Source organism: Gallus gallus, chromosome 18 (genome assembly GCF_016699485.2).
Source record: "Gallus gallus isolate bGalGal1 chromosome 18, bGalGal1.mat.broiler.GRCg7b, whole genome shotgun sequence".
NCBI lineage: Eukaryota > Metazoa > Chordata > Aves > Galliformes > Phasianidae > Gallus > Gallus gallus.
Window position 1 is genome coordinate 4845079 of NC_052549.1, and position 24033 is coordinate 4869111.

Consider the following 24033-nt stretch of genomic DNA (forward strand, 5'->3'; position numbering starts at 1 on the left):
CAGGCAGCGAGAGCACAAAAGGGCACCTCCCAGGGTACTCAGGGAAGAGTTTGACACCCCATGGAGGAATAGGTTGGCTGGGTATGAGCTCTAGGATGGCAGCACTGGAGATGTGCACACCAGACAAGCTGGGAGCAATGACTCCAGCAGCAGCTCCACATGGGATGCCATTACCATGGGCACATAACTTCACTTTGTTGAAGTTTTCTAGGAAGGGGTTTATTGACAGCAGAAAATCAAGTATTTCACAGCAACGCTTTGTGGTAGGAAGCGCTGAGCACTCTCTACATCTAAGTACTATTGACATTTTAAGTCTTTAATTCCACCAGAGACAAAACAACTTCATTTGAGAGTTCGTCGATGACCCAAGCACACCATCATTCCTACTGAACACAGCCTCTCACTAGAAATATTGACCATCAAACTGCACTTCCAGCTGCTTGGAACACAGCAGGGTGCTCCAATGCAGCCTAAGCCTGCAGGGTAAGTCGGTCCCCACGAGCATCACAGTGCTCCCTTCGTTTGCTGGCCCCTCTCCCCTGAAGCCCAGCAAACCCCTCCATCAATGACAGCACGACACGACTCTCCCTCACCTCATTTTGCTATCCACAAAGCATGCTTTGAGCACGATGCTCCCACGGCTGCAGGCTTCAGGTCCCCATCCCCGGCGCTCTGTTTGTTTACTGCAGAACACAAGAAGTATTTTTATTGCCAAGCAAACTTTTAAATCCAATCGCTTTCTGCATGAAATGAAGCTCAGTGTGCATAATGCCCTTTCCTTCCCCTGCAGTCATTTTTTTGTGCACGTATCAAATCACAGCAGCGCGGCCGTACGCCAACTGCTGAGCACCCGCAGGGCACCCAGCCCTGTCCTCTGCCACTGACTGGGAAAGGGCAGCGCCTCGCCGACACATCTGAGAATCTGCAGAATTAGGCTCTTATAAAGTATAATCATTATAATTATACATAAATGCCATTGAGCTCTGCGCCTGTGATTGCAGCTCGATTTCGCTCCGCGTTGAGGGAAGGTGAATGTGAATGTGAGCACTGCAATGTTTGAAGTCTCACTCATGTTGTGTTTTCTCCAGGAAGTCCAACTACAGCACAAGTTCATGCTGGGCCACCAACACACAGGGAGAAAGCACCTTACAGCACCTGATGCACGGGTTGTTCCCACCCTGCGGCAAGCTGAGCACAGAAATACATCAGAACAGCGGTCATTTATATTCCGTACAAGTATTTTATAGGGATATGCATAGTGGGAATGAAGTTAATTTATAAATGTAGCCTGCAGATTTTAGATTAGAGTTACGGAGAAATTAGCAGCAATGGAAATGCTGAGCCTTCGCAGCTGTCCTCCACCTGCACCGTGCTCCATCCATCACGCTGCTCAAGCAGGGCAGAGGTGCCCTGGCAGCTTGTGATGCCATTCACCTCCTCCTCCCTTGTAGCACCGTGCTCAGCCCCAAGTGAGAGTGACACAGAGCAGCAGGCACACACAGCTGCTGGAAAGGTGTGAAACAAGCAGCAAGTCACTGTGACTGCTCAGCACTCAGCTGGACACTGTCACTGCCTCCAGGCTGGGATCCCATCCCTGCACACCACCTCATCTCCAGACCACAGTGTCAACCGGGGTCTGCTTGTAAAAATGTATCTTTTTCATTTATAATAATAATAATCAGCAATTAGACACTTACTTTGATTGGAAAACATACAGCTGTGCCTATTCATGGGCTCAGTTGAAGGACTGCCTGCACTGCTACAGAAGAAACGTTTCCTTTCTTCCTACAGTCACTCAGCACCGGAGCACTGAACCAAACTCCCTGTGCTACAGTTATACATTTGCAAGCATGAAACAAATGATGTATGGTGGGGAGGCTCTTTTAAACAAGCTATTACCTCTGTAATTTTCCTTTTTTTTAAAGGCAAAGATTAATAATGATAACAAACTGTACAGGTCAGGCTTTACCACAAGGTGAGTGGCTCCGGCAATGAGCAGTCGCCATTGCATTTAGTGAAGTCGCTTAATTGAAGCTAATTTCACTAAGTAACCTTAATGAACAGCTATTTCCGTTCAAGATGACAGGATGATTGATGCTCCATTTAAGGCACAAACCTTCTATTTTTTCCCCCCCTTCATGACTCAACTTTGAAGCACAAACTCCTAAATGTCCTTTTATCCAGAGACTCAAAGGGCTGTGTGCAGTGACAGCAGACCTAAGAGGTGCTTTTCTATTTGCACATACAAAGGATATTACAGTCAGCAACCGAATACAGATTCTCTCTGTCTGAAAGCAGCACACCAAGGCTGCCCAGCCATCGTGCCACGGAGCCACAGTGGGGTCTGAAGAACCTGCAATGGAGAAATAGAATAGTCTGCTGTCACTCCGTACACTCAAAATCAGTGTTATCATTGAGATAATTGTGTGAGCTCGTTCACCATTCACATATCACCAAGTCTAACCCAAAGACACCTCTAATTAAAGTAAAATCACAACCATTAGACTGCTGCACAACGTCACCGTGTAATTAGGATCACTTGGAGGAGGACATCACCTCATGGCTCCATCCCCAGCATTCTATTCTGCCTCGTTTGCTGTTCTATCGGCCATCAGCAAACTATTAAACACTGCTCTAGAAAACCTCAGCAGCTCTCTCCACACATGGCACACTTCTCACACACAGCACGGCTCCCAGGAAACCTCTGCAGCATTACTTACTGGTGCCAAGGGAACCAGGCTCCTGAAGTTAATTACAGGAGTTAAGGCAAGTGAGATTTTCCCAATTGGGTCAACAGACACAAGGCCCCAAACTTACAGTCTTCTGCACTAATTTTGCATGAAACTTAAACAGCAAACTCCCCCATGGAGTTCTTTCCAGCAGTATCTAAACCGGCCACAACAGAGAACACCACCAGCTGCAGGCTTCTTGCTTTAAACAGGCACGAAGTCATAGAACCACAGAGTGGTTGGAGTTGGAAGGGACCCTAAAGGCCACCTGGTGCCAGCCCTGCACTGAGCAGGGACACCCACAGCTCCAGCAGTGCTCACAGCCCATCCCCTGACCTCGGCTGTCTGCAGGGATGGGGACACCACAGGAAGGCCTTCACTGCCATAGGGACCTCAGTAGAAGTTATGGTTTTCTTCCCCTCAAATACCCCCTCCTACTTCAGCTGTATCAGCAGAAATTATATTATAAAGATCACATTCAGAAAGAACCTTTTATAAGTGTCCCTCTTCCTTATCTCAACATTCTAATGTAGATTGTACCAAATGAAATGAACTCCACAAAAATATATGCACATTGCTTAGTTACGAACATGGGCTAGAGCTGCAGAAATGCTCTTTGCATACATTCATATTGTATCAGAAGGAAAACCAACTGGCAAGACAGAAATGTGCATCAGCTGATATGATATGCATGAAAGACTAATTCATACAGCATCTCTGGCACTCAGATGTCAAGAATATCAGTTTTCATTTCCTCTTAGCATTTGTTTGAATAACTTGGATGTGATATGTCCGGATATTAAACCTCAGTAATAACATGAAAGGATAAGAGCAGGAAAAGAAAAAAAGTTTCCAAACAAACCCAAGCAAATTAATGCGTAATTTCACTTATAAAGATAAAATCCTTAACATAAAACAAAACCATGATACCACAAACAGCAGAAGCCATTTTCTTCCCCCAGGTCCCACTGAAATAAACAGTAAGCTCCCAGCTCACATTGAAGTGGAACTGCTCAAAAGCCAAGGAGGTACAATGAATGGGGTACATCCTCAGGGCTGATAAATACTCATAGGAAGATTAAGAGATGGAACGATGACAGCTGCCAGCACTGCTATTCTTTAGACTATGCCAAACATTCTGACCCACGTAACCATTGTGTACAGCTGTGTGGATTTTTATTACCCAACAAATGGCAGAAATAAGTGAAGAAACAATCATGTGTCATGGCTTGATCAACTGCAAACTTTTCCTTAAGATCAGAAGTTTTAAAATTATACAGTTAACAGCAATACATATTGGTATATATTTGTATCCCTTGATGTCTTGTAAGACTTGTCACAGAGCAATAACACTTCAGTGACCCAAATGGCCTTAGAACATTCTCTGTCATGGAGTCAGACCAAACAGAACAGGGAAAGAGAAACAAAGAGAAGTGTGATTCACAGAAGTACCATACGTGCACAGATCCCAGTTCATTGCTATCCCTGATTGCCAGCCTCAAAATGCTTGCTGAAACCACTCCAAACTGCTGGTTTTCCTGAATTTCTAATAAAACAGTTGATATCATTCTTATGCCAGAGATGAACAATGCAAATTCATTAAAACAGAGTGATTTTAGAAGTAACCTCACGAGAGCTGTTATCTAGCTAAAATGAAACAGTGTCACTTTCAGTTACTCATTACTACAAGACCCAGAAATGATTTTCCCTCCCATGCACTGTAAGACAAAGTTGTTTCCTGCAGGCTTTGCCTTCTCTTGTTCATCTGTATGGGGAGAACAAGTCTCACAGACAATCAGAGAGGAAAGTGCCTGCATCTTTAAGAAGATTCTTTTATCCCTTTTATATTTGAGAGAAAATACAGATGTGTGGCAACAAGAGAACTGCAATCAAAGCCAGCATCCTATCATCTATACATCTTATGGTGCTCTGTATACAAACAGTGTACTTCACATTACAGGATAACATGGGTGGATAAGAACATTTGAGTGCTGCTACTCACTTTGTGATTGAATGCCAAGCACTTTCTCAGTTTGCCTGACAAATTGGAATGGCTTCAATAACCCCTCACTCAACATGCACTCTCATCGCATTCTTCCACATCATCCATTACATCTCCTGGAAATAAACAAAGGCTTTCCTGGCTGTCCTGAGATTTCTTTGCTTGCCAGTTGTTCAGGCGCCTTCTAATCCTCCCACTAACACCTTACTAAACTCATAGCAAGAAAACCTAGAGTGGATTTTTAATCCTCTCCATACACCTCTAAAATAATCCTTCTCTGCTGTCTCATTATGCATGAAGACAGCTGTGCTTCATGGGAGTAATGTTTTATATGCTCTGCAAGAACAGAAGTGACAGCAAATGTCACAGGAGACACCATACTCCCTCACCAAGTTTAACCTTGGGCACACCTATGTCTGTATGACACACAGGAGCTACTAATGCACACTCCAAGTCAATATTTTTACTTGTCTTTGAAAATATGACAAGACACTTCATTCTGACTGTGCATGAAAAGCTTGGGAAATGGTACTTTTCTAAGAATAGTTACATGGAGTGTCTAAAAAACTCCCACCTTGCTCAGTGTTTCTTATCTGCTCTCAGCTGCATCTTGTTTATCTGTTAGATGGAAGCAAAACTGCAAGTACTACAATGTCACACAGACAGCTAAAAGCAAGGTGGGTTGCACTTGCTGAGTACAGGAGATCACCATCTACAAGAGTTCCAGATTAAAATTTAGTTGCTATGCCATGCAGCTTGTTTTCACATTTGGCAGAATGAGATTACAGTACAGTCTTCCCTAAATATACTGAAGGAAACAGCTGACGTCAATCACCTCAGGTATTTTTAGACCATGCAGCAGAATAAACACCATAAGATTATTCTTACAGATCACATTCTGACTCCAACTGCACTTTTAGAATGTATCTGAGAATGCTCCCATCACCGAACTTTTCAGTTCACAGATCATGATGAAAATAACTGCTGGGACATCTGGGAGGGAAGCCTTGTAGTCCTTCATGTAGCATTACCCTGAGAAGGTGACAGCAGCTGTCCCACTGCAGCTTTACTCTGAGAGATGTTGGACTGAAAGGCTGGTTTTGTGCCCTGGAGGTGACAGTAAAGTAACACAAAATGTTCTATACAAGGATTTGAGAACTTCCAGGTAAAAGAATAAGGCAACATTTCCTGCAGACATACTCCTGCATATCTAATTGTTGGAAAAAAAAATAAAAATCAATGATATGAATTGATTGCTCAGTTCTACAGACACGTTCTGCAATACATCATAAAAGTATCGGTCATTCAGTGGGAGAATTTAAGTGTCTGCAGAACTGGGATATAGGTAAAATAATTTAGGGAGAGAAAGAAAAACTAATTCTGTAGTGGATGACAGTGAAATTAGGCAATTACACGTTCAGTGAGGTATGGCTCAGAACAAAATTGTTCAATACATTGATCTCTATTTCCTGCCAATTCTAACACAGGGTTTTTAAGAATGTGCATACCACACTCAGTTGATTAAAGCAAGAAAAAAGCCTTTCAGACTTGGCATTTTCACCTCCTGTATTTCATGTTCAGTTTGAGGGATGGTGATTTATGAGTAGCTTCCTCCATTGTAATCTCTTCAAGTTGATCTTTCCACCTTCTTGCATCACTTGTCAATAAATGTGCTTGTGCTCTTCCTTGTAGGTGTGGGACATTGAGATCAAATGCTGCTGTAGTCAGAGCCACGGGCAAGTAATGCTGCTGCTTTCCACTCCACTGCAAAGAAGGTAATTGTTCCAAAGAAACCAACAACCACCATGATCAGGAGCTGCCACTGCAGAAGGAAGTAGTTGCTGTAGAAATATGCAACCGCAGCACAGATGGACTGATAGGAAAAAAAAAATGAAAGATTTTAAGTGGAGATATCCACTCCAGCACTGCTGCACAAGATTACCAAGCTGGTAATACACACAGTTTAACATGCACCTTTAAGCGTGCTTCTTTCAAAGATATATCAATCAACTTCATTATACCTCAGCACATACCTCCACATGATACACAACAGATTTAGTTTTTACTTATTTAAATAGCGTTCAGTACAGAAAATGAACACACTTGAAAGTATTTGAAGCATGGCAAGCACAGTTCTCCTCTATTTCAAAGTATTTTGTCTAGAAACAATGCAGCCAAGGCTTTAGGACAAAAATCCAGAAAAACCCATTCTCAGTTTTACAGCATCACAAGCTATTTTGTACCAAAATATAGCTAGAAACTTTGACAACCACTCCTGCTCACTTGCAGCGTATCCTTTTTAAGGGTAAAAATCTCATTAAAGCTGTATGAAGAATATTCCCACACTTGTGCATTCAGAAGGTTGCGCGACATAATACCTGAACAAACTTAAAGATGGCGAAGGCAGGAGCACTGTCTTCAGAATACAGGAATCCTAAAATGCTGAGGAGTTGGGTATTGAAGCAGCTGTCTCCCAGGCCCAACAGAAAGCTGCAGAATATGGCCACCTCTTTGCTGAAGGAGAAATTCAATCAAATGTAAGAATCACTCATTCAAGCAGCTCACACAGCTACTGACTAATGCATGAACCTATGAACTACTTTTGACAGACTTACTTGGAAATGGAGAATGGAAGAAAGTTATCAAACTTTAAATTTCATTGGAAAAGAAGTGGGAACACTTGGCTGGTAAAAAGAATAGTTTCATCAGATTTTAATTCCTTGAATGCTAAGGCTTCTGTTAGCATTACCAACAGTCAATTCTACACTGAATTAGAACTGCTAAAATCTCATTTCAGTGCCTGGAGTCACAAAGCCCACATAGCAGTGATCAAAAGCCAGAACCCATACAGTGAATTCACCAAAACTGCAGGAATATGAGCAAAAGACCAATTCACGTTGCAGAAAAATATACTCCTATTAAAAAAAAGTCCCATGTACATGCACAAATGCTAATAACTGCAGCTCAGCAGCTGTGCCTGCACAAACTGACCACACTACTTTCACATACATTAGCACAAATACACCCCAAAAGGAGGTTGCAATGATAAGAATGCTCCCTATATTCTTCCCCTAACATGGAGCAGTGTAAGCCAGGCAGAGCATAGCTCCAATCAAGTGGACTTTGGCAAGGAGCATTCAAAGACATACAGTGTAAAGCTAGACTAGTGCTCTATGCTATAGTAAAAATGAGCCCAACACTTAAACCCAAATCCTGACAGCTAGCACAATAGTTGTTACAACTATGGTCACAACTGTAAGAGTTATGTTCTCAGACAGTATAATTGCTACCAAATATCCTCATGCTTTTTATTCTTACACCATTTAAATCCCTAAATTGGGTATGCACCAGAAAAGCAGTTTCAATGAGTTTTCTATGAGAGGTACAAGCTGTTTTATATGCATCTTGAGTTACACCAGCCAGAGTGAAGAGCTTACATACCTTGGAATCATGTAAGCAATATCATCTGTTCCCTCCATAGGAGCAACAGGGGCATTACTTGGCATGTTGACAAAGATTAAATAGAAGGCAATGAAGTGGACAGCGATGCCTAGCATCACAATGGGGTTCCTGCCAAAGCGGCTCTTCTTGCTCAGTAAACCAAAGATTCCTCCACCTGTAGGGATGGAAAAGATAGGAGACTTACATCAGAAATGAAGATAGAAAGAACAGGACTGAATTCAAAATAACAGGAATTAAAAATAGACTGAAAATATAGGTTGTAAATATCCCTGTTTTTAACAACTGAAGAACTGACAGACATGAAAGCAGCCCCAAAGCGTCTGCCAGCTCTGCCACACCAGCTCTCCTGGTGACAGAACCTCTGGGTTGCCAGAGGTACCCAAGACATGCAGGCACATTTCTCAGGTGAACGCTGATGAATACACTTAGTCTTTTCACAAGGTATTGTGCCAGAACTTCTGTTTCCTCCTCACAACACTGTGAAGTGACAAGGGATGATGTTCTGCCTCGCTTTGCTGAATGCAAAAACACGTGCCTCTCTATGAATCCAAGTGGCTCATCAGCAAATATTTCCTTTTGACTCACCTAAAATTTCCCCAACACCAATAAAAATCCCAGAGAGACCAATAAGGCTTTTCTCTTCGGTGCCAAACCTATTCACAGCACCAATGCACGTTCCATACACTCCAGAAAAGAATGTTAATTCCAGACCTTTGAAAGAAAGCAAACAAAATTGACAAAGGAGGGCTTTCTTCATAAGCTTTGCAGTAGTTCATATCCAAATGTTCTTCCCTAAAATAATTTTCAAATACATATTTTAAAGAGGTAAATGTAACAGAAGCAAACAAGAGGAGTTTCAAGCTATGCAATCATTAAGCTTTTCTATGCTGGTTTATGGAAACAATATAAAAAAAACCATGTCACATAATTAGCATCAGATGCACTAAGGCTCAGTGCTGCTGTTGACATAATCCCTATAAACAGTTTGTATTTCTACATCTCCAAGAACTTTGGAATTTCATTCAAACAAGAACCGTTGTGTGAAGCAGCACTTAATAACTGAGGAAATACAACCATTTCACTGGAAGATTTTTTTTTCCAGATTATAGTATTTCTGAGAGAGAACCCTGCACCCCCAAATCCCAAACAAGAGGTAGGAGTTCTAAGCTCAAATGCTCCTTTCCCATAGATGCATAATGAAAGCAGAGCAAGAACTACTACTTGTTAGAATTCTTTCTATTGCTGATATTGAAAGAAGACACATTTAAGTGCAAAATAAGGACCCATTAGTCTGAAAATCACAATGTCTTAATAGCAATTATATTTACAAGAACCCAAGTGTCATGCTTAAAGAAAAACAGGAAATAGAACTCTCATTCCCCTCCTCTGTCTTTTGCTATTGCAAAAACACAGCACGGCATACATTGGTCTACCAGCAGCAGGCTGTCTAACACTGTATGGGACCTGCAGAGCCTCAAAAAGGAATGAGCTCTCAACAGTCTTATTAATCAAACCATACATTTTGGAAGTAAAAGCTTGAGTCAGTCTTAAGGGACTTCCCGTTTTCCCATGAAGTGGCAATATTGAGCAGGAGCCACCAGATGGCAGCAGGCAGTCCTTCCAAGCTGGACTGTTTTTTTCTACATAATACCAATTTCAAATTTCATCACACAAGACCCCATTCCCTTGCCTTGTTATCTTGTTTCACACTCCTGTTGCACTGAACACCTACAAGGAATCCAAGTTAGTTCATTTGGGTTGACATAAAAACTGAAGTAAGTAGAAAAAAATCCTCAAAAATCCTTTAAGATTCTGAATCTTTTTATAGTCTTTTTGTGGAATAACTGCTTTGATATATGGTAAAAATAAATGCATTTTTATTCTACAGCTCATACTTCGGTCTAACAATGGCAGATAAAGTTTAACTAAAGTCGGTGAAGAGAGTTCCTGCCACAGTAGATACCAATGGCAAAAATAGTTGAAAAGGCTTAATTTGTACCCAGTAGAACCAAGACTAACTGAAGACTATTAGTAATGCCCTACACCTCATTACAAGCCTAACAGGGGCAATAATGGAAACGACATCTGCAAAAACATTAACTGAACTGTAGTTGCCCTAAACATAATCCACAATCTACTGATGGCGTCGTGCCAAATCACATTAAAACCTGCTACATACATTTTGCCTAAAACTCAATTTGAGTGACCCCAAATTGTACTGAAAAGCACATTATTGCAGCTATTAGTGTCAGAGTTAGGTGCACCTCTCCTCCCACACAGGAACACTACCCAGAACATGGAATAACTCATTCAAAGGTTTCTGAAATATTCAAGTACTGTTTGCAGAGACACAAAAATCACAACTCTCCTCTGAGGTTGGTGTTTAAAATTCCAAAAATTGTTTTAAATGCCCAACAGTGCTGCATGATCACACACTGTGCTTGCTTCATACCTGTGTAGGCTGTCGTAACGCTGAGGAGCAGAATCTCTTTCGTGAAGCTTAGCTTTATAGATCTCTCTGGAAAGACACAATTAAGGAGATTAATATAACTACCACTAACACTGCTAAGAGCACCTGCACTTCTTCGCTCCCTGCTTAAACCAAAAATAAGTTAGTTATTTCAACGGTGACTTTCTTGCAATAAGAAAATTATAGAGTGCTAAGCATACAGACCTTCATTAGCACTCTAAAGAAACTATTTGATCTCAAATCTTTTTGTAAGAAATGCAAGGAGGGAAATACTAAAGAGGGAGATGTGCAGTTTTCAACCAGCAGACAATTTATTCTTCATTGTATTTTTGTACTCACTGTTCATGGTGATTGACCCCTATAAGAATAAATATATTGTCCACGAAGATCTCCATGATCTTAAAACAGTCACTGACAGACCACATCAAACTTGGTGGAAACCAGTCAGTTCAGTTCAAAAACATTGATTTAAGTGTTATCATCTGATGACAAAAAGCAATATGCAACTTCTCCTTTATATTGTTTTTTTTTTTTACTGGAGAAGACAATTTAACTTTCATGCACTGGCTTCCCCTAGGTGTGACCTGTTGTTTTTGAGCTTATCTGTATAAGGAATGCATTGTAAAGCAGCTTGGATCTCAAACTCAAATTTCTCCTGCACTATCCTAGCGTAGAGGTGAAGTCTACTACACTTTCTTTGCTTGCAGACAGACTTTGATTTTATGATACTGTCATGACGGAAGCACTTCTAAAGTTCAGCCAACCACCTCACACCAGTTACACATCAACAGCAATCTGTCCACACGTTGTGTTCCCAAGCTTTTCCATTTGCAAGCCTCGTTTACACTTGACTCAAACATTCATACAGAAAACTCAGTTCCTATCAGGCTCAAACCCCATCAATCCCATATCTATACATGAACTGTCATCTCTAGTCTGAAAAATCACTGCCATTTGGCAGTCTCTTTCCCCAAAGGCCAGACTTGAAATTCTCTATTTCAAGTGCAATAACTGAAATGCATTCTTAACCTTATCCATCTGCAAGTTTTTGTTCTGAGTGATTTGTACATTTTAACATATCAGCAGAATCAGGGAGAGCTGGAAAGAATTTGTCAGGATTTTTTTTGAAGCAACTTGTATGTTAAACAGTACTTACTGAAGGCATCCACTGCTCTCATCAGTTTGTTTTGTGCAGACCTGGGTAAATAAATGACTTAGTCAAAATGGAAGAAGAATACCCACTTTGTATCACTGCACTGAAGGCAGATGAATTCATTCTTCAAAACGTCTGTACGTTTTTAGGCCTATATTGCATACTGAAATATGCTAATGCATTGTTAGATGTCTCTAACAATGTTAGAGACTCTAAACTACTGATCACAAAATGCATTTGGCTTCCTGAGCAAGTAAACACCATTCAAAATTCAACCTAACAGACTTCCTTCTGAGCAAGTTTAGCAACGGGTAGCATCAAACATCTTTTCACTACCACACTCTCACTGATGTTTTTCTAACACGTTTATTATTTTAATAAAACAATATCTAAACTGATGCCTCAAGCAAAACTGCACTGTCTGCCTATGTATGCCCTTCTAGTGTACTCAAAAGTTGCATCTATACATTTTGAAAAGAGATATAAATATATTAGTATGAAAACATAACTTAGAAAAAGGATGAGAATAATCTCTGCTCATTCCAGCCCTTAACACGGACTGATTAGGCAAAGAAAGACTACAAAAGCCAGATGCACATTTAACAACCAGTGGAGAAAAGAGGTAAGTGGTATCTTTCCAAAGGCACTTACTCATTAATGGAAAACTTGATGTGCATTACCTCACTTCGTTCTTGAAAATATCATATGCAGAACATTAACTGATTCTCACTCACTCAGATACAGGCACTTTTCTATCAAAGCTGTAAGTTCTACAGGTTGTTCATTCAGGCTTCTAGTTCAGAGGGGAAAGTGAAACTGACACTCCATTATGAAGCAGGGACACATAAATAAGTACATGTGACAATAAATTATTGTTGTAAGCACTTACGAGCTGTCCCCATGGATTTCATTAGTAGAATCTTCCTCCCCTGGAGCTTTTGTGTCCTCTTGTTTCCTAATCAGAAAGAACAGAACTGTGCCCACAAGACTGATAACAGTCAGGGCAATGAAGACAGTTCTGCGATCACTCTCTGGAAAAACAAATTAGAACCATAACGAGACATGTAAAAGCAATTCAGACAAAGTCAGCTACCTTCAAAGAACTAATACAAAGAATTCAGAGCAGCGTTTAAAATGCTTACTGATTTTCTACCTTATCTTGCACGTGGAACAAAATGAACCCAGTCACTTGTAAATTCCTATCTCATTTTCACAATGCCAAAAAAATATTGGCATATTAAAAAGTGTTACTTGCATTTCTTGCCATGCAAAGGCTGTGACCGGGGAGGAGCCAGTCAGCAATAAAAGTGCATAAATTATTAGCAGGAAAAAAATATGTTTCAAGACACGTATAATTCAGAACAGACACAGGACGCTACCCCAAAAGCCCACACATATCTAAAAATTTGTTCTTTACCAGATATTGGCAATGTAACATCAGACTATTAAAACTGTATACTATAAAGGCCTTAACAGCACTGAAACCTCAGTAACTGAAGCAGCATACAGTGCGTTGCTGGAGGAAGGTAATTGCTTCTCTCTGCACCAGCTCTGGTGCACCACCCAACTTGTCTGGCAAAGTAAAGTCTGCAATACCAAAGTTATTCCTACTTGCATATTAGGCAGGGAAAAAAATGCTGAGAAACTGCTAACAGTTGTGATTGAACTAGTGAACGAACACAAAGACCTTGCCTATGCTTGTATTTAATGGATTTTTGCTTAAAGGCAAGCAGTAAATTGTTCTATCTCAATTAAAAACAACTTGTGCATGATTACAGATGAAGAAGAAAACGTGCTTCATCTTGAAATGCCTGTAATATAGGCAGTAAAAAGAAGGAGGAACCAATTTTCAATTGCTATCAGGTCTTCTAATACTAACATCTAGCTTTTAATAAAGAAGAGTCTCAAGACATTTCAAGAGCATTTTCCATTTAAAAATGCAAGAAATCATAACAGCAGAACTCCTTCATATTTAATGGCTGCATTCTGTGGTTAGCAATAGCAATGATATTTAGAAGGCACAGAACTTCAAGGCCTCCATGAGACAGTGTGGGAGCTGACTTAAAAATAAACCTGTGCTGTGCTACTAAGTCCAGGTCAATGGAGAACCTGAGACAACGTGTTTAACAGAGGCATGAAGTGCAACAGAGGCAGTATTTCTGAATCCTGATAATTACCATTTAGGTGTCAACATCTTATTCCTGATTGACTACGCTAGAAAGTGGCATCTGTGTATTTCTGTTACCACCTTGCCATAGACAAGTAACACGTACCTGATATGTAAGTTTTTCCTTGCCAAGCAAAGTATATATAGAGGTTTCCAAAAAACAAGCTGTAAACAAAAAGAACAACACAGGTGAACTTTTCATGGTAGGATTGGGATCACAGCATCACAGTAACACGATTCTATGCAAAACCAGTACTGCACAGTTGTGAAAGGATAAGAAAGCAGTCATTTCCCATGCAAACTGTTTACTCTGTAGAGAACTGCAAACACTGGAGAGGATTTTTAGCCCTAATGCTGGCTATTCCTTTTTAGGAATCAATACAGAACAAGATAATAACATATAAACTTAGATGGCTATGTCTTATCTCTCTCACTGTTTTTGGAAGGGTGTAGCTTAGAAAGATGATATATCTATAGAAATCAATTTGCAGTACTCCCTTAGAAGAGTCATGTACCTTGCTTCAAATATTAGTCCAGCAATGCTACATTGGCTGTTGACAGGTTGGGGAAATTGTGTGTTTCTACATATAGTTCCCTGAAATACATCAGCTCAGAATGAATGGTGACTCAAAATAGCCTTAGAGTGAAATTTCCTCATCTCAACTCATACATTCTTCTCACTATAAAACACACAATTACTTGAGTTTGTGGAAATCAGGACCCTGCTACACCAAGATGTTAATTAATTCCAAAACATGAAACACAAGAAGTACACCACTGTTTCACACTGCTGTTCTATTAATGCAGCACTCTGTCTCCACACAGCATCAGCAATGCCATTTAAAGCAAGCTCATCAGCCTAACCACCATGACTCATCCCCTGCATTATTTCTCAATATCCAGAAGCACTGTATTAGCAGCTTAAGAGATATCTGCCTTCAGGATACATTTGTGGACCTGCTGTCAGTGAATTTGATCTCTTTTCAGTCTCGCTGACATTATCCAACACTAAATCCTCCAGCAGCAGGGAATTCCAAAAGTTTTTCACCCATCACATAAAAAAAGCAATTTACCTGCTCCAAACCAATCCTTCCCTAGTTTCAACACATTACCTGAGCTCTAGTACAGCAGTTCTTGCTAACAGCTCTACAATCTGCTCAGCTGACACCTTCCTGTCCTGCTAACCCATGAGTAAAATACTCCTCAGCCACCTTCTCTCTAAACTGAAGAGTCCCAGTCCTTTTATTCTCTCTTCAAATCAACAGGTCTGTTTTCACACACATTTCCATTATCATTCCCTCCAGAGCAAGTGGAGGCCCAGCACTGAGCTTAAATGGGGCTCACAGGCAGAGGTGAGACGGAGGTGTGGAGAGGCCATTCAGGGTCACAAGGGCTCATTGCTCATGACCCCAATACAAAACAACTCTCCCAGACCAGCCAGGTTTCCCTTATATTTGCCAAATGCTCCCTGAACTAATGTGTATCTCTTTAGCATGTCAAGAGCAGAGACTTGCAATAGGTAGTTTTCATTCACTATCCTATAATACATAACAGCATTAGAAGTTTTGCTCCTAACTCTCCCTTCCACTTCATTGCCTGTAAAATACTAGAAATACAAAAACAAAGAAAAGAATCTGCTTAGCCTTGAAAGGCCTCAGGTAGGCAGAGATCTCTAGCAAGATACCCTCACCTCCACTGCCAACCCTTAAATGAGGTCTGGGAAGGGGTGGATCCTGGCTGCACCCCTTCTGGTCACTCAGTTGCACTGCATGCACCTGAGCTCCCCTTGGTTGGCCCTGCCTTCCCACCAGGTGCTCAATCTGTGCTTCAAGCTGTGACTTGCATTTCCACTCCAACAACTAAAAAGCTATTAATTAAAGCTTACCTGGATTGTAAGAGTGCCCAAAATACTCCGCTGTTCCTTCCAATGGTGTTTTCATCAGAATTTATAGTCAAGCAATTTCCCTGTGCCGTCCATAGTACTGAAATGTGCAAAAGATATTGGTCAGTAAATATACTTCTACAGCACTTTTATTTTAATACAGCAAAGAACAGTGAGCAGAGTAAGAGCAATGCTTACCTGCAGCTGCAATGCCAATAAAAACAGAAGCAGTATAGAAACTCCATGTAGAAGGTTGGATAAAAACTGCAATGTATAAGCTAGAATAGAACAAATAGATCCGTTTATTGAACATAAAATGAAGTGGAGAGTGCTCTTTAAGAAACAGCTATCTTAGTTCTCCTAAATCATCCACTGTCACCCAAGGTACCATGCAATACAGTTCAGATTATATAGAAAAAAAGGGAAGCTTTTTACTCCACCAAGAATATAGACTTCTTTTTTTTTATGTAGTCAGTAACTGAGACCACAACATGAACTCAACAGTCAGCAAAGTCTGAAAATGATGAGGAAAAAAACAGTAGGCTTCCAGTAGGCTTCAAGTGCCCTGAAGTTATCTACTGATATATGTAGCAGCTCAGCATGGCTTTCTCCTTAACCAGTACAATTTTGTATTTGGTACAGCACTTCCATGGGGAAAAAAAAAAAAAAAAAAAAAGATATTTCAAAGAGATTAAAAATAATACTTACCTATAAAATATGCCACTAATAAACATGGAGAGCTGAGGTCCTACTAGTGCAACCACTGAAGGTGAGATAAGGTTTGATGCTGAGAATACTCCATAAATAATGGACATACTACATAAACAAACAACAAAGATAGTAAAGTACTTAAAATAAAATACAGGTTACAAATGTAAATTAAGAAGAATGCTCGGTTGATTCCAAAGTATCAACATATACATAAGCAACTGCCTATTTTTTATAGTCAAACATTTCCTTCCTTTCTGTTGTTAATTACCTTCAACCATCTTACTCTATACAGAAACACTCAAGTGTAGTGTTTCTTGCACTGCTGAATTGAGTCCCAAGCCACTGCAGGCCAGCACATCTTGTAATTTATGACAGGGCTTTGTCAAACTGTGCCTTAACAAGTTCTTCTATTCTGTGCCCAGTACTTCTAAAGAAGAATGTACCAAAACCACTTTCATCTATTAGTGAGCTTTTCATCTTCTGTCAAATGCACCATAAAAACTGTATAGATATATTTTGTAGTAGCTGTATTTTTAGTTTATATTAAGAGAGTAAACCTTTCAAAGCAGCAACCGGGTTTTCTTATATGACAGATCAATTTGGTTTACAAAAGCTCCCTGATCATACTTGGTGAGTCTGGCCAAGTCAGTGCAATAAACATTCACAGTGGTATTTTACAGCTGAAAGCCTTGCTTCTCTTCTTGCCTTTCTGGCTGCTCCTTTCCCAACTATGTTGCAGTATTTCCTACAAGTTGATCCAAACAACCTATATACTACACAAAGGCACAGAAGCAGATGGGGCAAACAACAAAGGCCTTAGCAGTTCATTGTCTTTTTTAAAAAGTTCCACATTTTTAAAATTTCCTAAGATAAAAAGCTGAGAATGTGATGACTGAATGGTAGTTTTAGTTTTACAAAGAACATACACAAAACAATCACGTAGCTCAATTAGAAATAAGTAATTCAGACTAGGACTGAACGTGAGAGCCATGATTTAAACTGCTTTAAGTATGCCATTAAACTGGGAAGCCAGCAGAGCACTAGAATCTCTTGAGAGTACATCTCTACCAGATGTAATTATAATGAGCTTCACCCTGTAAGGAGCAAAGTAGTAAGAAAATGTGTGTGAGTTACCTTGTGTAGCCACTGCCATGAAAATCTGTGCTGTTTAAATTTGTAATAACCGTTTGCTGTGAGGACAAATCATATGCAATATTGTTAGAACTTCCTGAAGTCATCTGCATAAGATTGAAGTCAGTGCTAAACATCCAAAATTATCACTAATAGACTCTACTTAAAGTGTTAATTACAACTCACAATATCTCCACAATGAAGATGAAGAAGATACTTGGCAGGGAAACATCTGTTTGAAGCAGTAATAAAGATTTGGGAATTATATCATGATTTCACCAGAGATCTTACAGTATTTCACAAAACACTTCTCTTAGGTATGACTAACTTCATCTAAACAGTGGGGAAAAACAAGCTGAAGCTTCACCTTACTCATAATTTATCCAAACTTCAGCCTCAGCTGTACTTTAACTTCAGCTCAGAGTTTCTATTCTTTCATTCAGTTTCCATTTAGTTCAGTCTTCCCGTTAAAAGCTTGTTCCTTTTTTTTCCCCTTGAAGCAGCTTTAATGATCATGAGACCACATAATTAGCTGGATTGTCTGGCAGATCTGATTGAAAGTCACTTTTAATGACTTTAATGACAATACATTACATCACTGCACGATCGCTAGGCCCAATTCAGTGAGGTGCTGCAATACATCGCATAGCAGAATTTAATCACTGTACTGCATAATAATTTAACAACAACTGTTGTAAGCAATTATTTCTACAGTGTAGAGAAGGCCATTTAGATGTTCAAACTCGAAAAGAATTCTTGTTAACAACATGCAAGAACAGAGAAGCAAGATGTATGTTGACATACGACTGATATCAAAAGTAATATCAACAACTAAGTTAGAGAAGGTGAATTGGCAGTTCTAGCAGCTGTGTGAGCCTCACTGCTTGTCAGGTGTCATCCTCACACTCCCCCTCAGGGTTCAGTTTGTTAAAACAGAAAAATAGGTAGCATTAGGAAAGAAACTCCAGGAGAAACAAGGGGCATGTTAACTAGGGGTTAATAATAAAGTTTTAGGCAAACATTTTGAAAGGGCTTATATACAAAAATCAGGAATATGAAAGATACAATAAAAACCAATTGTTATATATGGAATGAAACAAAACAGACATTGAAGTTCTAACATTTGATAGGATTACTTAATTTTCCACTGTCTAAGCAATCTGACAGTTACATATGTAGCTACGACACCTTAATAAACTGATTAAGCATCCTGTTAACCCACTTAATCTAGTTAACACTAAACCAAAAGAAAGGAGACAAAACGTCAAAAGATGAATTGCACCTTAAAAATCCCACTACAGCAACTCACACATTAGACAAAGGACAAAAGAACTGTCACACAGCTGTGGAATGTTTTGATATGCACACCTACCGCAATATTTCCACATGTTTGGAAAGCAGTGAATATAAACATGAATGAGATTCCCAAAATAAGCACGTTGAAAAGTTTTTTTGAGTCAGGAGACATTTTTGTGGGTTATTTTGCCAAGTTCTCAGCTTCAGTCTGGAAAAAAAAATCTATTTCCCTTTAAGAGTTTCCACTTAACTCCTGTTTAAAGAAAGAAGAAGAAGAAAAAAAAAGAATAAAACAATAAGAACAAAAAATGCTTCAAACACGATGATTCCTGAGAGCTACTTGTTAGCTGCTAGGACATAAGCATCAACAAATCCAGAAATGTGGAAATCTTCAATAACGTACAGCAAAGTCAGTAACTTGAAAACATAAATATAGAGATAGATACAAAAAGTAAAGATCAAAATTCTCTCTACCTTTTCCCATTAAGTTAAGAGAGCAGACAGCAGTATGCTACTTCTCCACGACATCTCTTTCCACCCAAAGAAGCAGTTTTTCAAGTATCGAGATGGTTAATCAGCTGAGTTTCCTGCCATGGTTCTGGACTGGAATTCTGGTCAAAAGCCAGTAAATCACCTGACAAAGGAAAGATGAGATATGCACACACACAAGTCATTTCCATGCATGCTGGACAGGAAATAAGGAACATTTCACAATACAGATCAGCTGACCCTGCCTAGAAAGCCCTTGTGCACTATGGGAAATGCAGTTCTATCACTGCACACTTTTTTCTTTTTACTTACAAGAGCAGACATCTGCTAATCCTTAAAATTGAAAAACTCTTAGAAAGTTATCTAAGAAAAATGTCTCATTACTTGGATTCATACATAGAAAAGGTCGCTCTGAAGGGCAAAATAATTCCTCAAAAGAGAAACTTCTCAGTACCACCAACACTGAAGTTCTGCTCGGTGCTTTTGCCTTATCTTAGTGACTCTGGAGAAGGAACAGTCTGTATATAATCTTTCACTGCTTCCTCTCAAGAAACAGCATTCACTTTTAGTAATGTTTTGCCCCTAATACCCCACTTTACAGTGGTTTTCAGTAATACATTCAAGATCAACTGATATTTTAGCCTTGAAGCGCTCTGTTAAAATGGCAGCAAAACTAACACAGGGTGACACGCAGCTGGTATGGGCGGAATGGCTGCTTGTCACTGTTACCACTTTGTCTATATGCTGTATCTCCTGAGTCAGGAGTGGAGCGTTCAGCTAAACCAGTCCCCTGAACTGCCAGACAAAGAGGATCAGATGGAAATTCAGAACAAGTTTTATTTTTTACTTGAGGAATAAAGCCAGCATGACCACACAGAGGCTAATTTACAAAGATCAAACGGCAACATCAAGGCGTTGCTTTCAATGTCAGCAAAGCTCCCTTTCTATATTCAATACATAAAGCTGGATTGAATTTTTAAAACCCAGTTCTTACCATTACTTTAAGGCAAGGCTAAACAAACAGATCCCACGTTTCCCTACCCGCTGAGTCCCATTCACTGCCTTTGGCAAACAGGGCGGTGTGTGGGGACCATTCTGCTGACAGCAGCTTATACTGAAGGGACTGCAAGGAGGGGCTGAGAGAACCACCTCAGTCATTTTAAAGAAATCATTGTAAGAAACCACTTTAAATTCCTCCTGAGTGAAACCATTTCGGCAGATGAATCAGAAAGCAATGAATCCAAACTCTCTGAGCAGGAAAAGAACAATAAAACGCAAATCAATACAGACATGAAAGCCAACCCTGGGTTATTTCATTTCCTAAAGCTTTTCTATACGAAACAACTTGTTGCTTCTGGGTTTGTATCCAAATCATCACTTACTGAGCTTCCTTTCTCAGGCTTTTTTTCCCCCTTCATACCAAAACAGTTTTCTTCATTCCTATTCTTTCAAAACAGCTTACAGAACCGACAGGTAGAAACATTTACCACGGCTGAGGTAACAACTGAGCACTGCGGCTGCGTCCAACGGAGAGAACAGCCCGCGCAGCGCGACGGCAGCACCGCCCCCCCCCCGGCGCCCTCCCCTCATTGTCCGCCATTTTAGGCCGCCGCCTCCCGCGCGGGGGCTTTTCCTTCGCAACGATTTTCTTTTTTTTTTTTTTTTTTTTTCCACACCGTAGGGTTTCCTGCCCCTCCTTCCCCTCCAGCAGAACACGCAGCCCTCGGCTTGTTTCCGTTTTTTGTTTTTTCTTTTTTTTCCGTTTACAACACGTTGTTCAAAATTCCCCCTCCCCCCCTCCCCGCGCCTCAGACGATTGCTTCCGGGTCACCGTAGAGGCGCCTCCACGGTCACTTCTAAACGCGTGCACGCCGTTAATTTAGACACCTATTTTCCCCGATATCTGCCGGGCCACTTCCGGGAGCCGAGGTCGGGAATTAAAAAAAAAGCTGCGCCAAAAACTGCGCCGCCGCTTCCGGCTCGCGCCCCACCGCGCGCGCCAGCGGCGCTTTCACTTCCGGGGCAGCGGCGGCCATTTTGTGGCGTTAAGTAGGCGCGCGCGGGCGGCGCCCCGCTCATTTCCTCGCGGCCGCGGGCAGGGCGGGTGGTCCCAGCGCTGCGTCTCCGTTGCGGCCTTAGGCCTCGTCCTTTTCTCAGAGCCCGAAGGTGGGTGCCTGCTCCTTCCCTCCCCGCCGAGGACCCTGCGGCTTTTCCCTATGCCCTGTAGCTCTCCTCCTTTCTGGACTCTGCGCGGCCGCCGCTCCGGCGCCCCTCCTCCCGTGTGAAGCGCTTCCCGCTCCGGGCCGCGCCGCCTCCAAATTCTCCTCCCTTCCCTCGGGTTTCTTCTCCTCAGCCGCCGCCGCCCCTCGGGGGGCTACCGCCCGCCATGAGCTACGGGCGCCCTCCGCCAGACGTGGAGGGCATGACGTCCCTCAAGGTGGACAACCTGACCTACCGGACGTCCCCGGACACTCTCCGGAGGGTTTTCGAGAAGTACGGCCGCGTGGGCGACGTCTACATCCCCCGGGACCGCTACACCAAGGAGAGCCGCGGGTTCGCATTCGTCCGTTTCCACGACAAACGCGACGCCGAGGACGCGATGGACGCCATGGACGGGGCCGTGCTGGATGGCCGCGAGCTCCGCGTGCAGATGGCCCGCTACGGCCGCCCCCCGGACTCGCACCACAGCCGCCGCGGCCCTCCGCCCCGCCGCTACGGGAGCAGCGGTTACGGCCGCCGCAGCCGCAGGTGAGTGCATGGAGACGAGGAAGGAGACGGACTCCGCTCGCACGGCGCAGCCGCTTGGCTGTTTTTCGCTTTCCGAGGGAGTTTCTGGGCGGGGAGGGAGCCGCGGAAGCACGTGGAGCTGTCCCCAGCAGCCTTAGCCCCCGGCCACTCGCTCTGAACAATGGCGCCCTCTGAACGCTCATTTTCTCACCCACGTGGGTCCGTTCCTCCCGCCCTGTCCCGGAGTTGCAGACCGCTGAGCCGCCTGTGTTCCATTCTGACGCTTTTTTCCTTCCTCCTCCTCTTTCGTTTTAGCCCTAGGAGACGCCGCCGCAGCCGATCGAGAAGCAGGAGCCGCTCTCGGTCCCGCAGCCGATCTCGCTACAGCCGCTCCAAGTCCCGCTCTCGCACACGCTCCCGCTCGCGCTCCACCTCGAAGTCCAGATCTGCCAGGAGATCCAAGTCAAAGTCCTCGTCTGTCTCCAGATCTCGGTCCAGGTCGAGATCTCGGTCCAGATCTAGGAGCCCTCCACCAACTTCAAAGAGGGAATCCAACTCCAGATCCAGGTCTAAGAGCCCTCCCAAGTCTCCGGAAGAGGAAGGAGCTGTGTCCTCCTAGGAAAATGGTAACGTACCTCGGGATCAGCACACCTTGCATGTTACTTTATTGTAGCACTTAAGTGGGGTGTTGGGTAGTTGGTAGTATTAATAGCTCGAACCAAGTGGATCCTAGTGGGGCACGTTGTTAGCTGTTTGTTGTTTTTCTTTTTTCTTGAGCAGTGCTTTTTGGTTACTGGTTTAGGGAAATTAATACCAAAGGGCTTTCTGCACAGAAAATTTTCATGTTATATTGAGAGATTAATGGCTTGGTTTTGATAAAATATTGTATGAGACGCAACCTATGATGAAAATGACTATTTCTTACTGTATTTATCCAACATCTGCATTTTCCCCTTTAAAGCTGCGGTCTCCTGTTTGCTAAAAGAATATTGGCCAGTATTGCAGATTTTAACTGATTTGGCTGATCCTCCAGGGACCAGTTTCTGTGGGCGTGTATTGGAGCAGGTTTGTCTTTAAATGTTAAAGATACACTATCCTTTTATAATGGAATGGAAGATCGGTTCAGTGGCCGTTGTACTGACTGGAGGTAACTGTTGTAGCAAAGTGGCAAATTCCTTGCAATGAAAAAACGACGGAAACTAGTTTTTCCTCAAGTTGTCAACTTGAAGAGGCTCCTAAGGATAACACCGGGTGGGGAAAGGATAGTGTGTCTTTAACCCATTCAAACTGTTTGGTCCTCTTTTTTAAAAGGAAAGGGCCTGAGCTAGCTCTGAAGTTAGATAATTGTAGCAAAACTAGCGGCACTTTGTTTTGAACCTTAATTAGTTTAGTTGAGCCTTTGACATGAAGTATAGCTTTCCAACTTTTATTTAACTTTCAGTAATTGATTGCGAAACAGGCTGGATTCAAGTTAAAAGTGGTGTGATGGACAGCCTGATGTTTATTCTTTGTAACAAAATACTTTCACAGAACCTTACATTTGGCCTCTGAATTAAAACAACACACGGGGGGAGGTGGAACACACCGTGGTAATGCCCAGAACTGTTAAGAAATTAGGCAAAGCCAGTTGAAACACAACTAGAAGTATACCTGAAGTCATCCACACAGCGGAGAAGAAACGAGGTAGAAACCTAGCTGAATTTCTCTCTCTTCAAATCTAGATGCATCAGATAAATGAGAATCTACATAAAGGACGCCTTTGGGGGGAAAGGATCGCTTGAGTCTACAGTCCATTGGAGAGACCCCTGGCATGA

At 41.8% G+C, this 24033-nt stretch overlaps 4 protein-coding genes across 6 annotated transcripts in view; 1 reads left to right on the forward strand and 3 right to left on the reverse strand.

The window, feature by feature from the left end:
- The window catches only part of MGAT5B (alpha-1,6-mannosylglycoprotein 6-beta-N-acetylglucosaminyltransferase B), a 59420-nt gene extending 58743 nt beyond the window's left edge, over positions 1 to 677 (reverse strand). The window contains exon 1 of the mRNA XM_046902116.1: positions 594 to 677. Within this exon, the coding sequence (XP_046758072.1) occupies positions 594 to 598 (5 nt within the window). The 5' untranslated portion in view covers positions 599 to 677. The remainder of the gene's footprint in view (positions 1 to 593) is intronic.
- MFSD11 (major facilitator superfamily domain containing 11) lies at positions 197 to 21029 on the reverse strand. Of its 3 annotated transcripts, XR_003071087.3 has the most exons (16): positions 20875 to 21029; positions 19478 to 19637; positions 19080 to 19256; positions 17711 to 17766; positions 16574 to 16681; positions 16064 to 16143; positions 15869 to 15965; positions 14090 to 14148; positions 12706 to 12847; positions 11820 to 11860; positions 10646 to 10711; positions 8779 to 8904; positions 8173 to 8347; positions 7110 to 7245; positions 6293 to 6604; positions 197 to 2353 (listed from the first exon to the last, which is right to left on the reverse strand). XR_003071087.3 is itself a non-coding variant. In XM_040649658.2 (15 exons), the coding sequence occupies exons 3-15, from the start codon at positions 19173 to 19175 to the stop codon at positions 6440 to 6442; spliced, it is 1347 nt and encodes a 448-aa protein (XP_040505592.1). In that variant the 5' UTR covers positions 19176 to 19256; positions 19478 to 19637; positions 20980 to 21029; the 3' UTR covers positions 3889 to 6439. The 3 variants fall into 3 exon arrangements, 2 of the variants coding, with proteins under 2 accessions (XP_040505592.1, XP_004946169.1); XM_040649658.2 differs by lacking the exon at positions 197 to 2353 and having other exon boundaries at positions 3889 to 6604; positions 20980 to 21029; XM_004946112.5 differs by lacking the exon at positions 197 to 2353 and having other exon boundaries at positions 3889 to 6604.
- Positions 21030 to 21531: 502 nt separating this feature from the next.
- SRSF2 (serine and arginine rich splicing factor 2) overlaps positions 21532 to 24033 on the forward strand; it is a 4458-nt gene continuing 1956 nt past the window's right edge. Inside the window, exons 1-4 of the mRNA NM_001001305.4 lie at positions 21532 to 21658; positions 21846 to 22240; positions 22535 to 22845; positions 23941 to 24033. The exon at positions 23941 to 24033 is cut by the window's right edge and continues 1956 nt beyond it. Of these exons, the coding sequence (NP_001001305.1) occupies positions 21879 to 22240; positions 22535 to 22838 (666 nt within the window). The 5' untranslated portion in view covers positions 21532 to 21658; positions 21846 to 21878 and the 3' untranslated portion in view covers positions 22839 to 22845; positions 23941 to 24033. The remainder of the gene's footprint in view (positions 21659 to 21845; positions 22241 to 22534; positions 22846 to 23940) is intronic.
- Positions 22734 to 24033, reverse strand: part of METTL23 (methyltransferase like 23) — a 5193-nt gene continuing 3893 nt past the window's right edge. Inside the window, exon 6 of the mRNA XM_003642337.6 lies at positions 22734 to 22834. Within this exon, the coding sequence (XP_003642385.3) occupies positions 22758 to 22834 (77 nt within the window). The 3' untranslated portion in view covers positions 22734 to 22757. The remainder of the gene's footprint in view (positions 22835 to 24033) is intronic.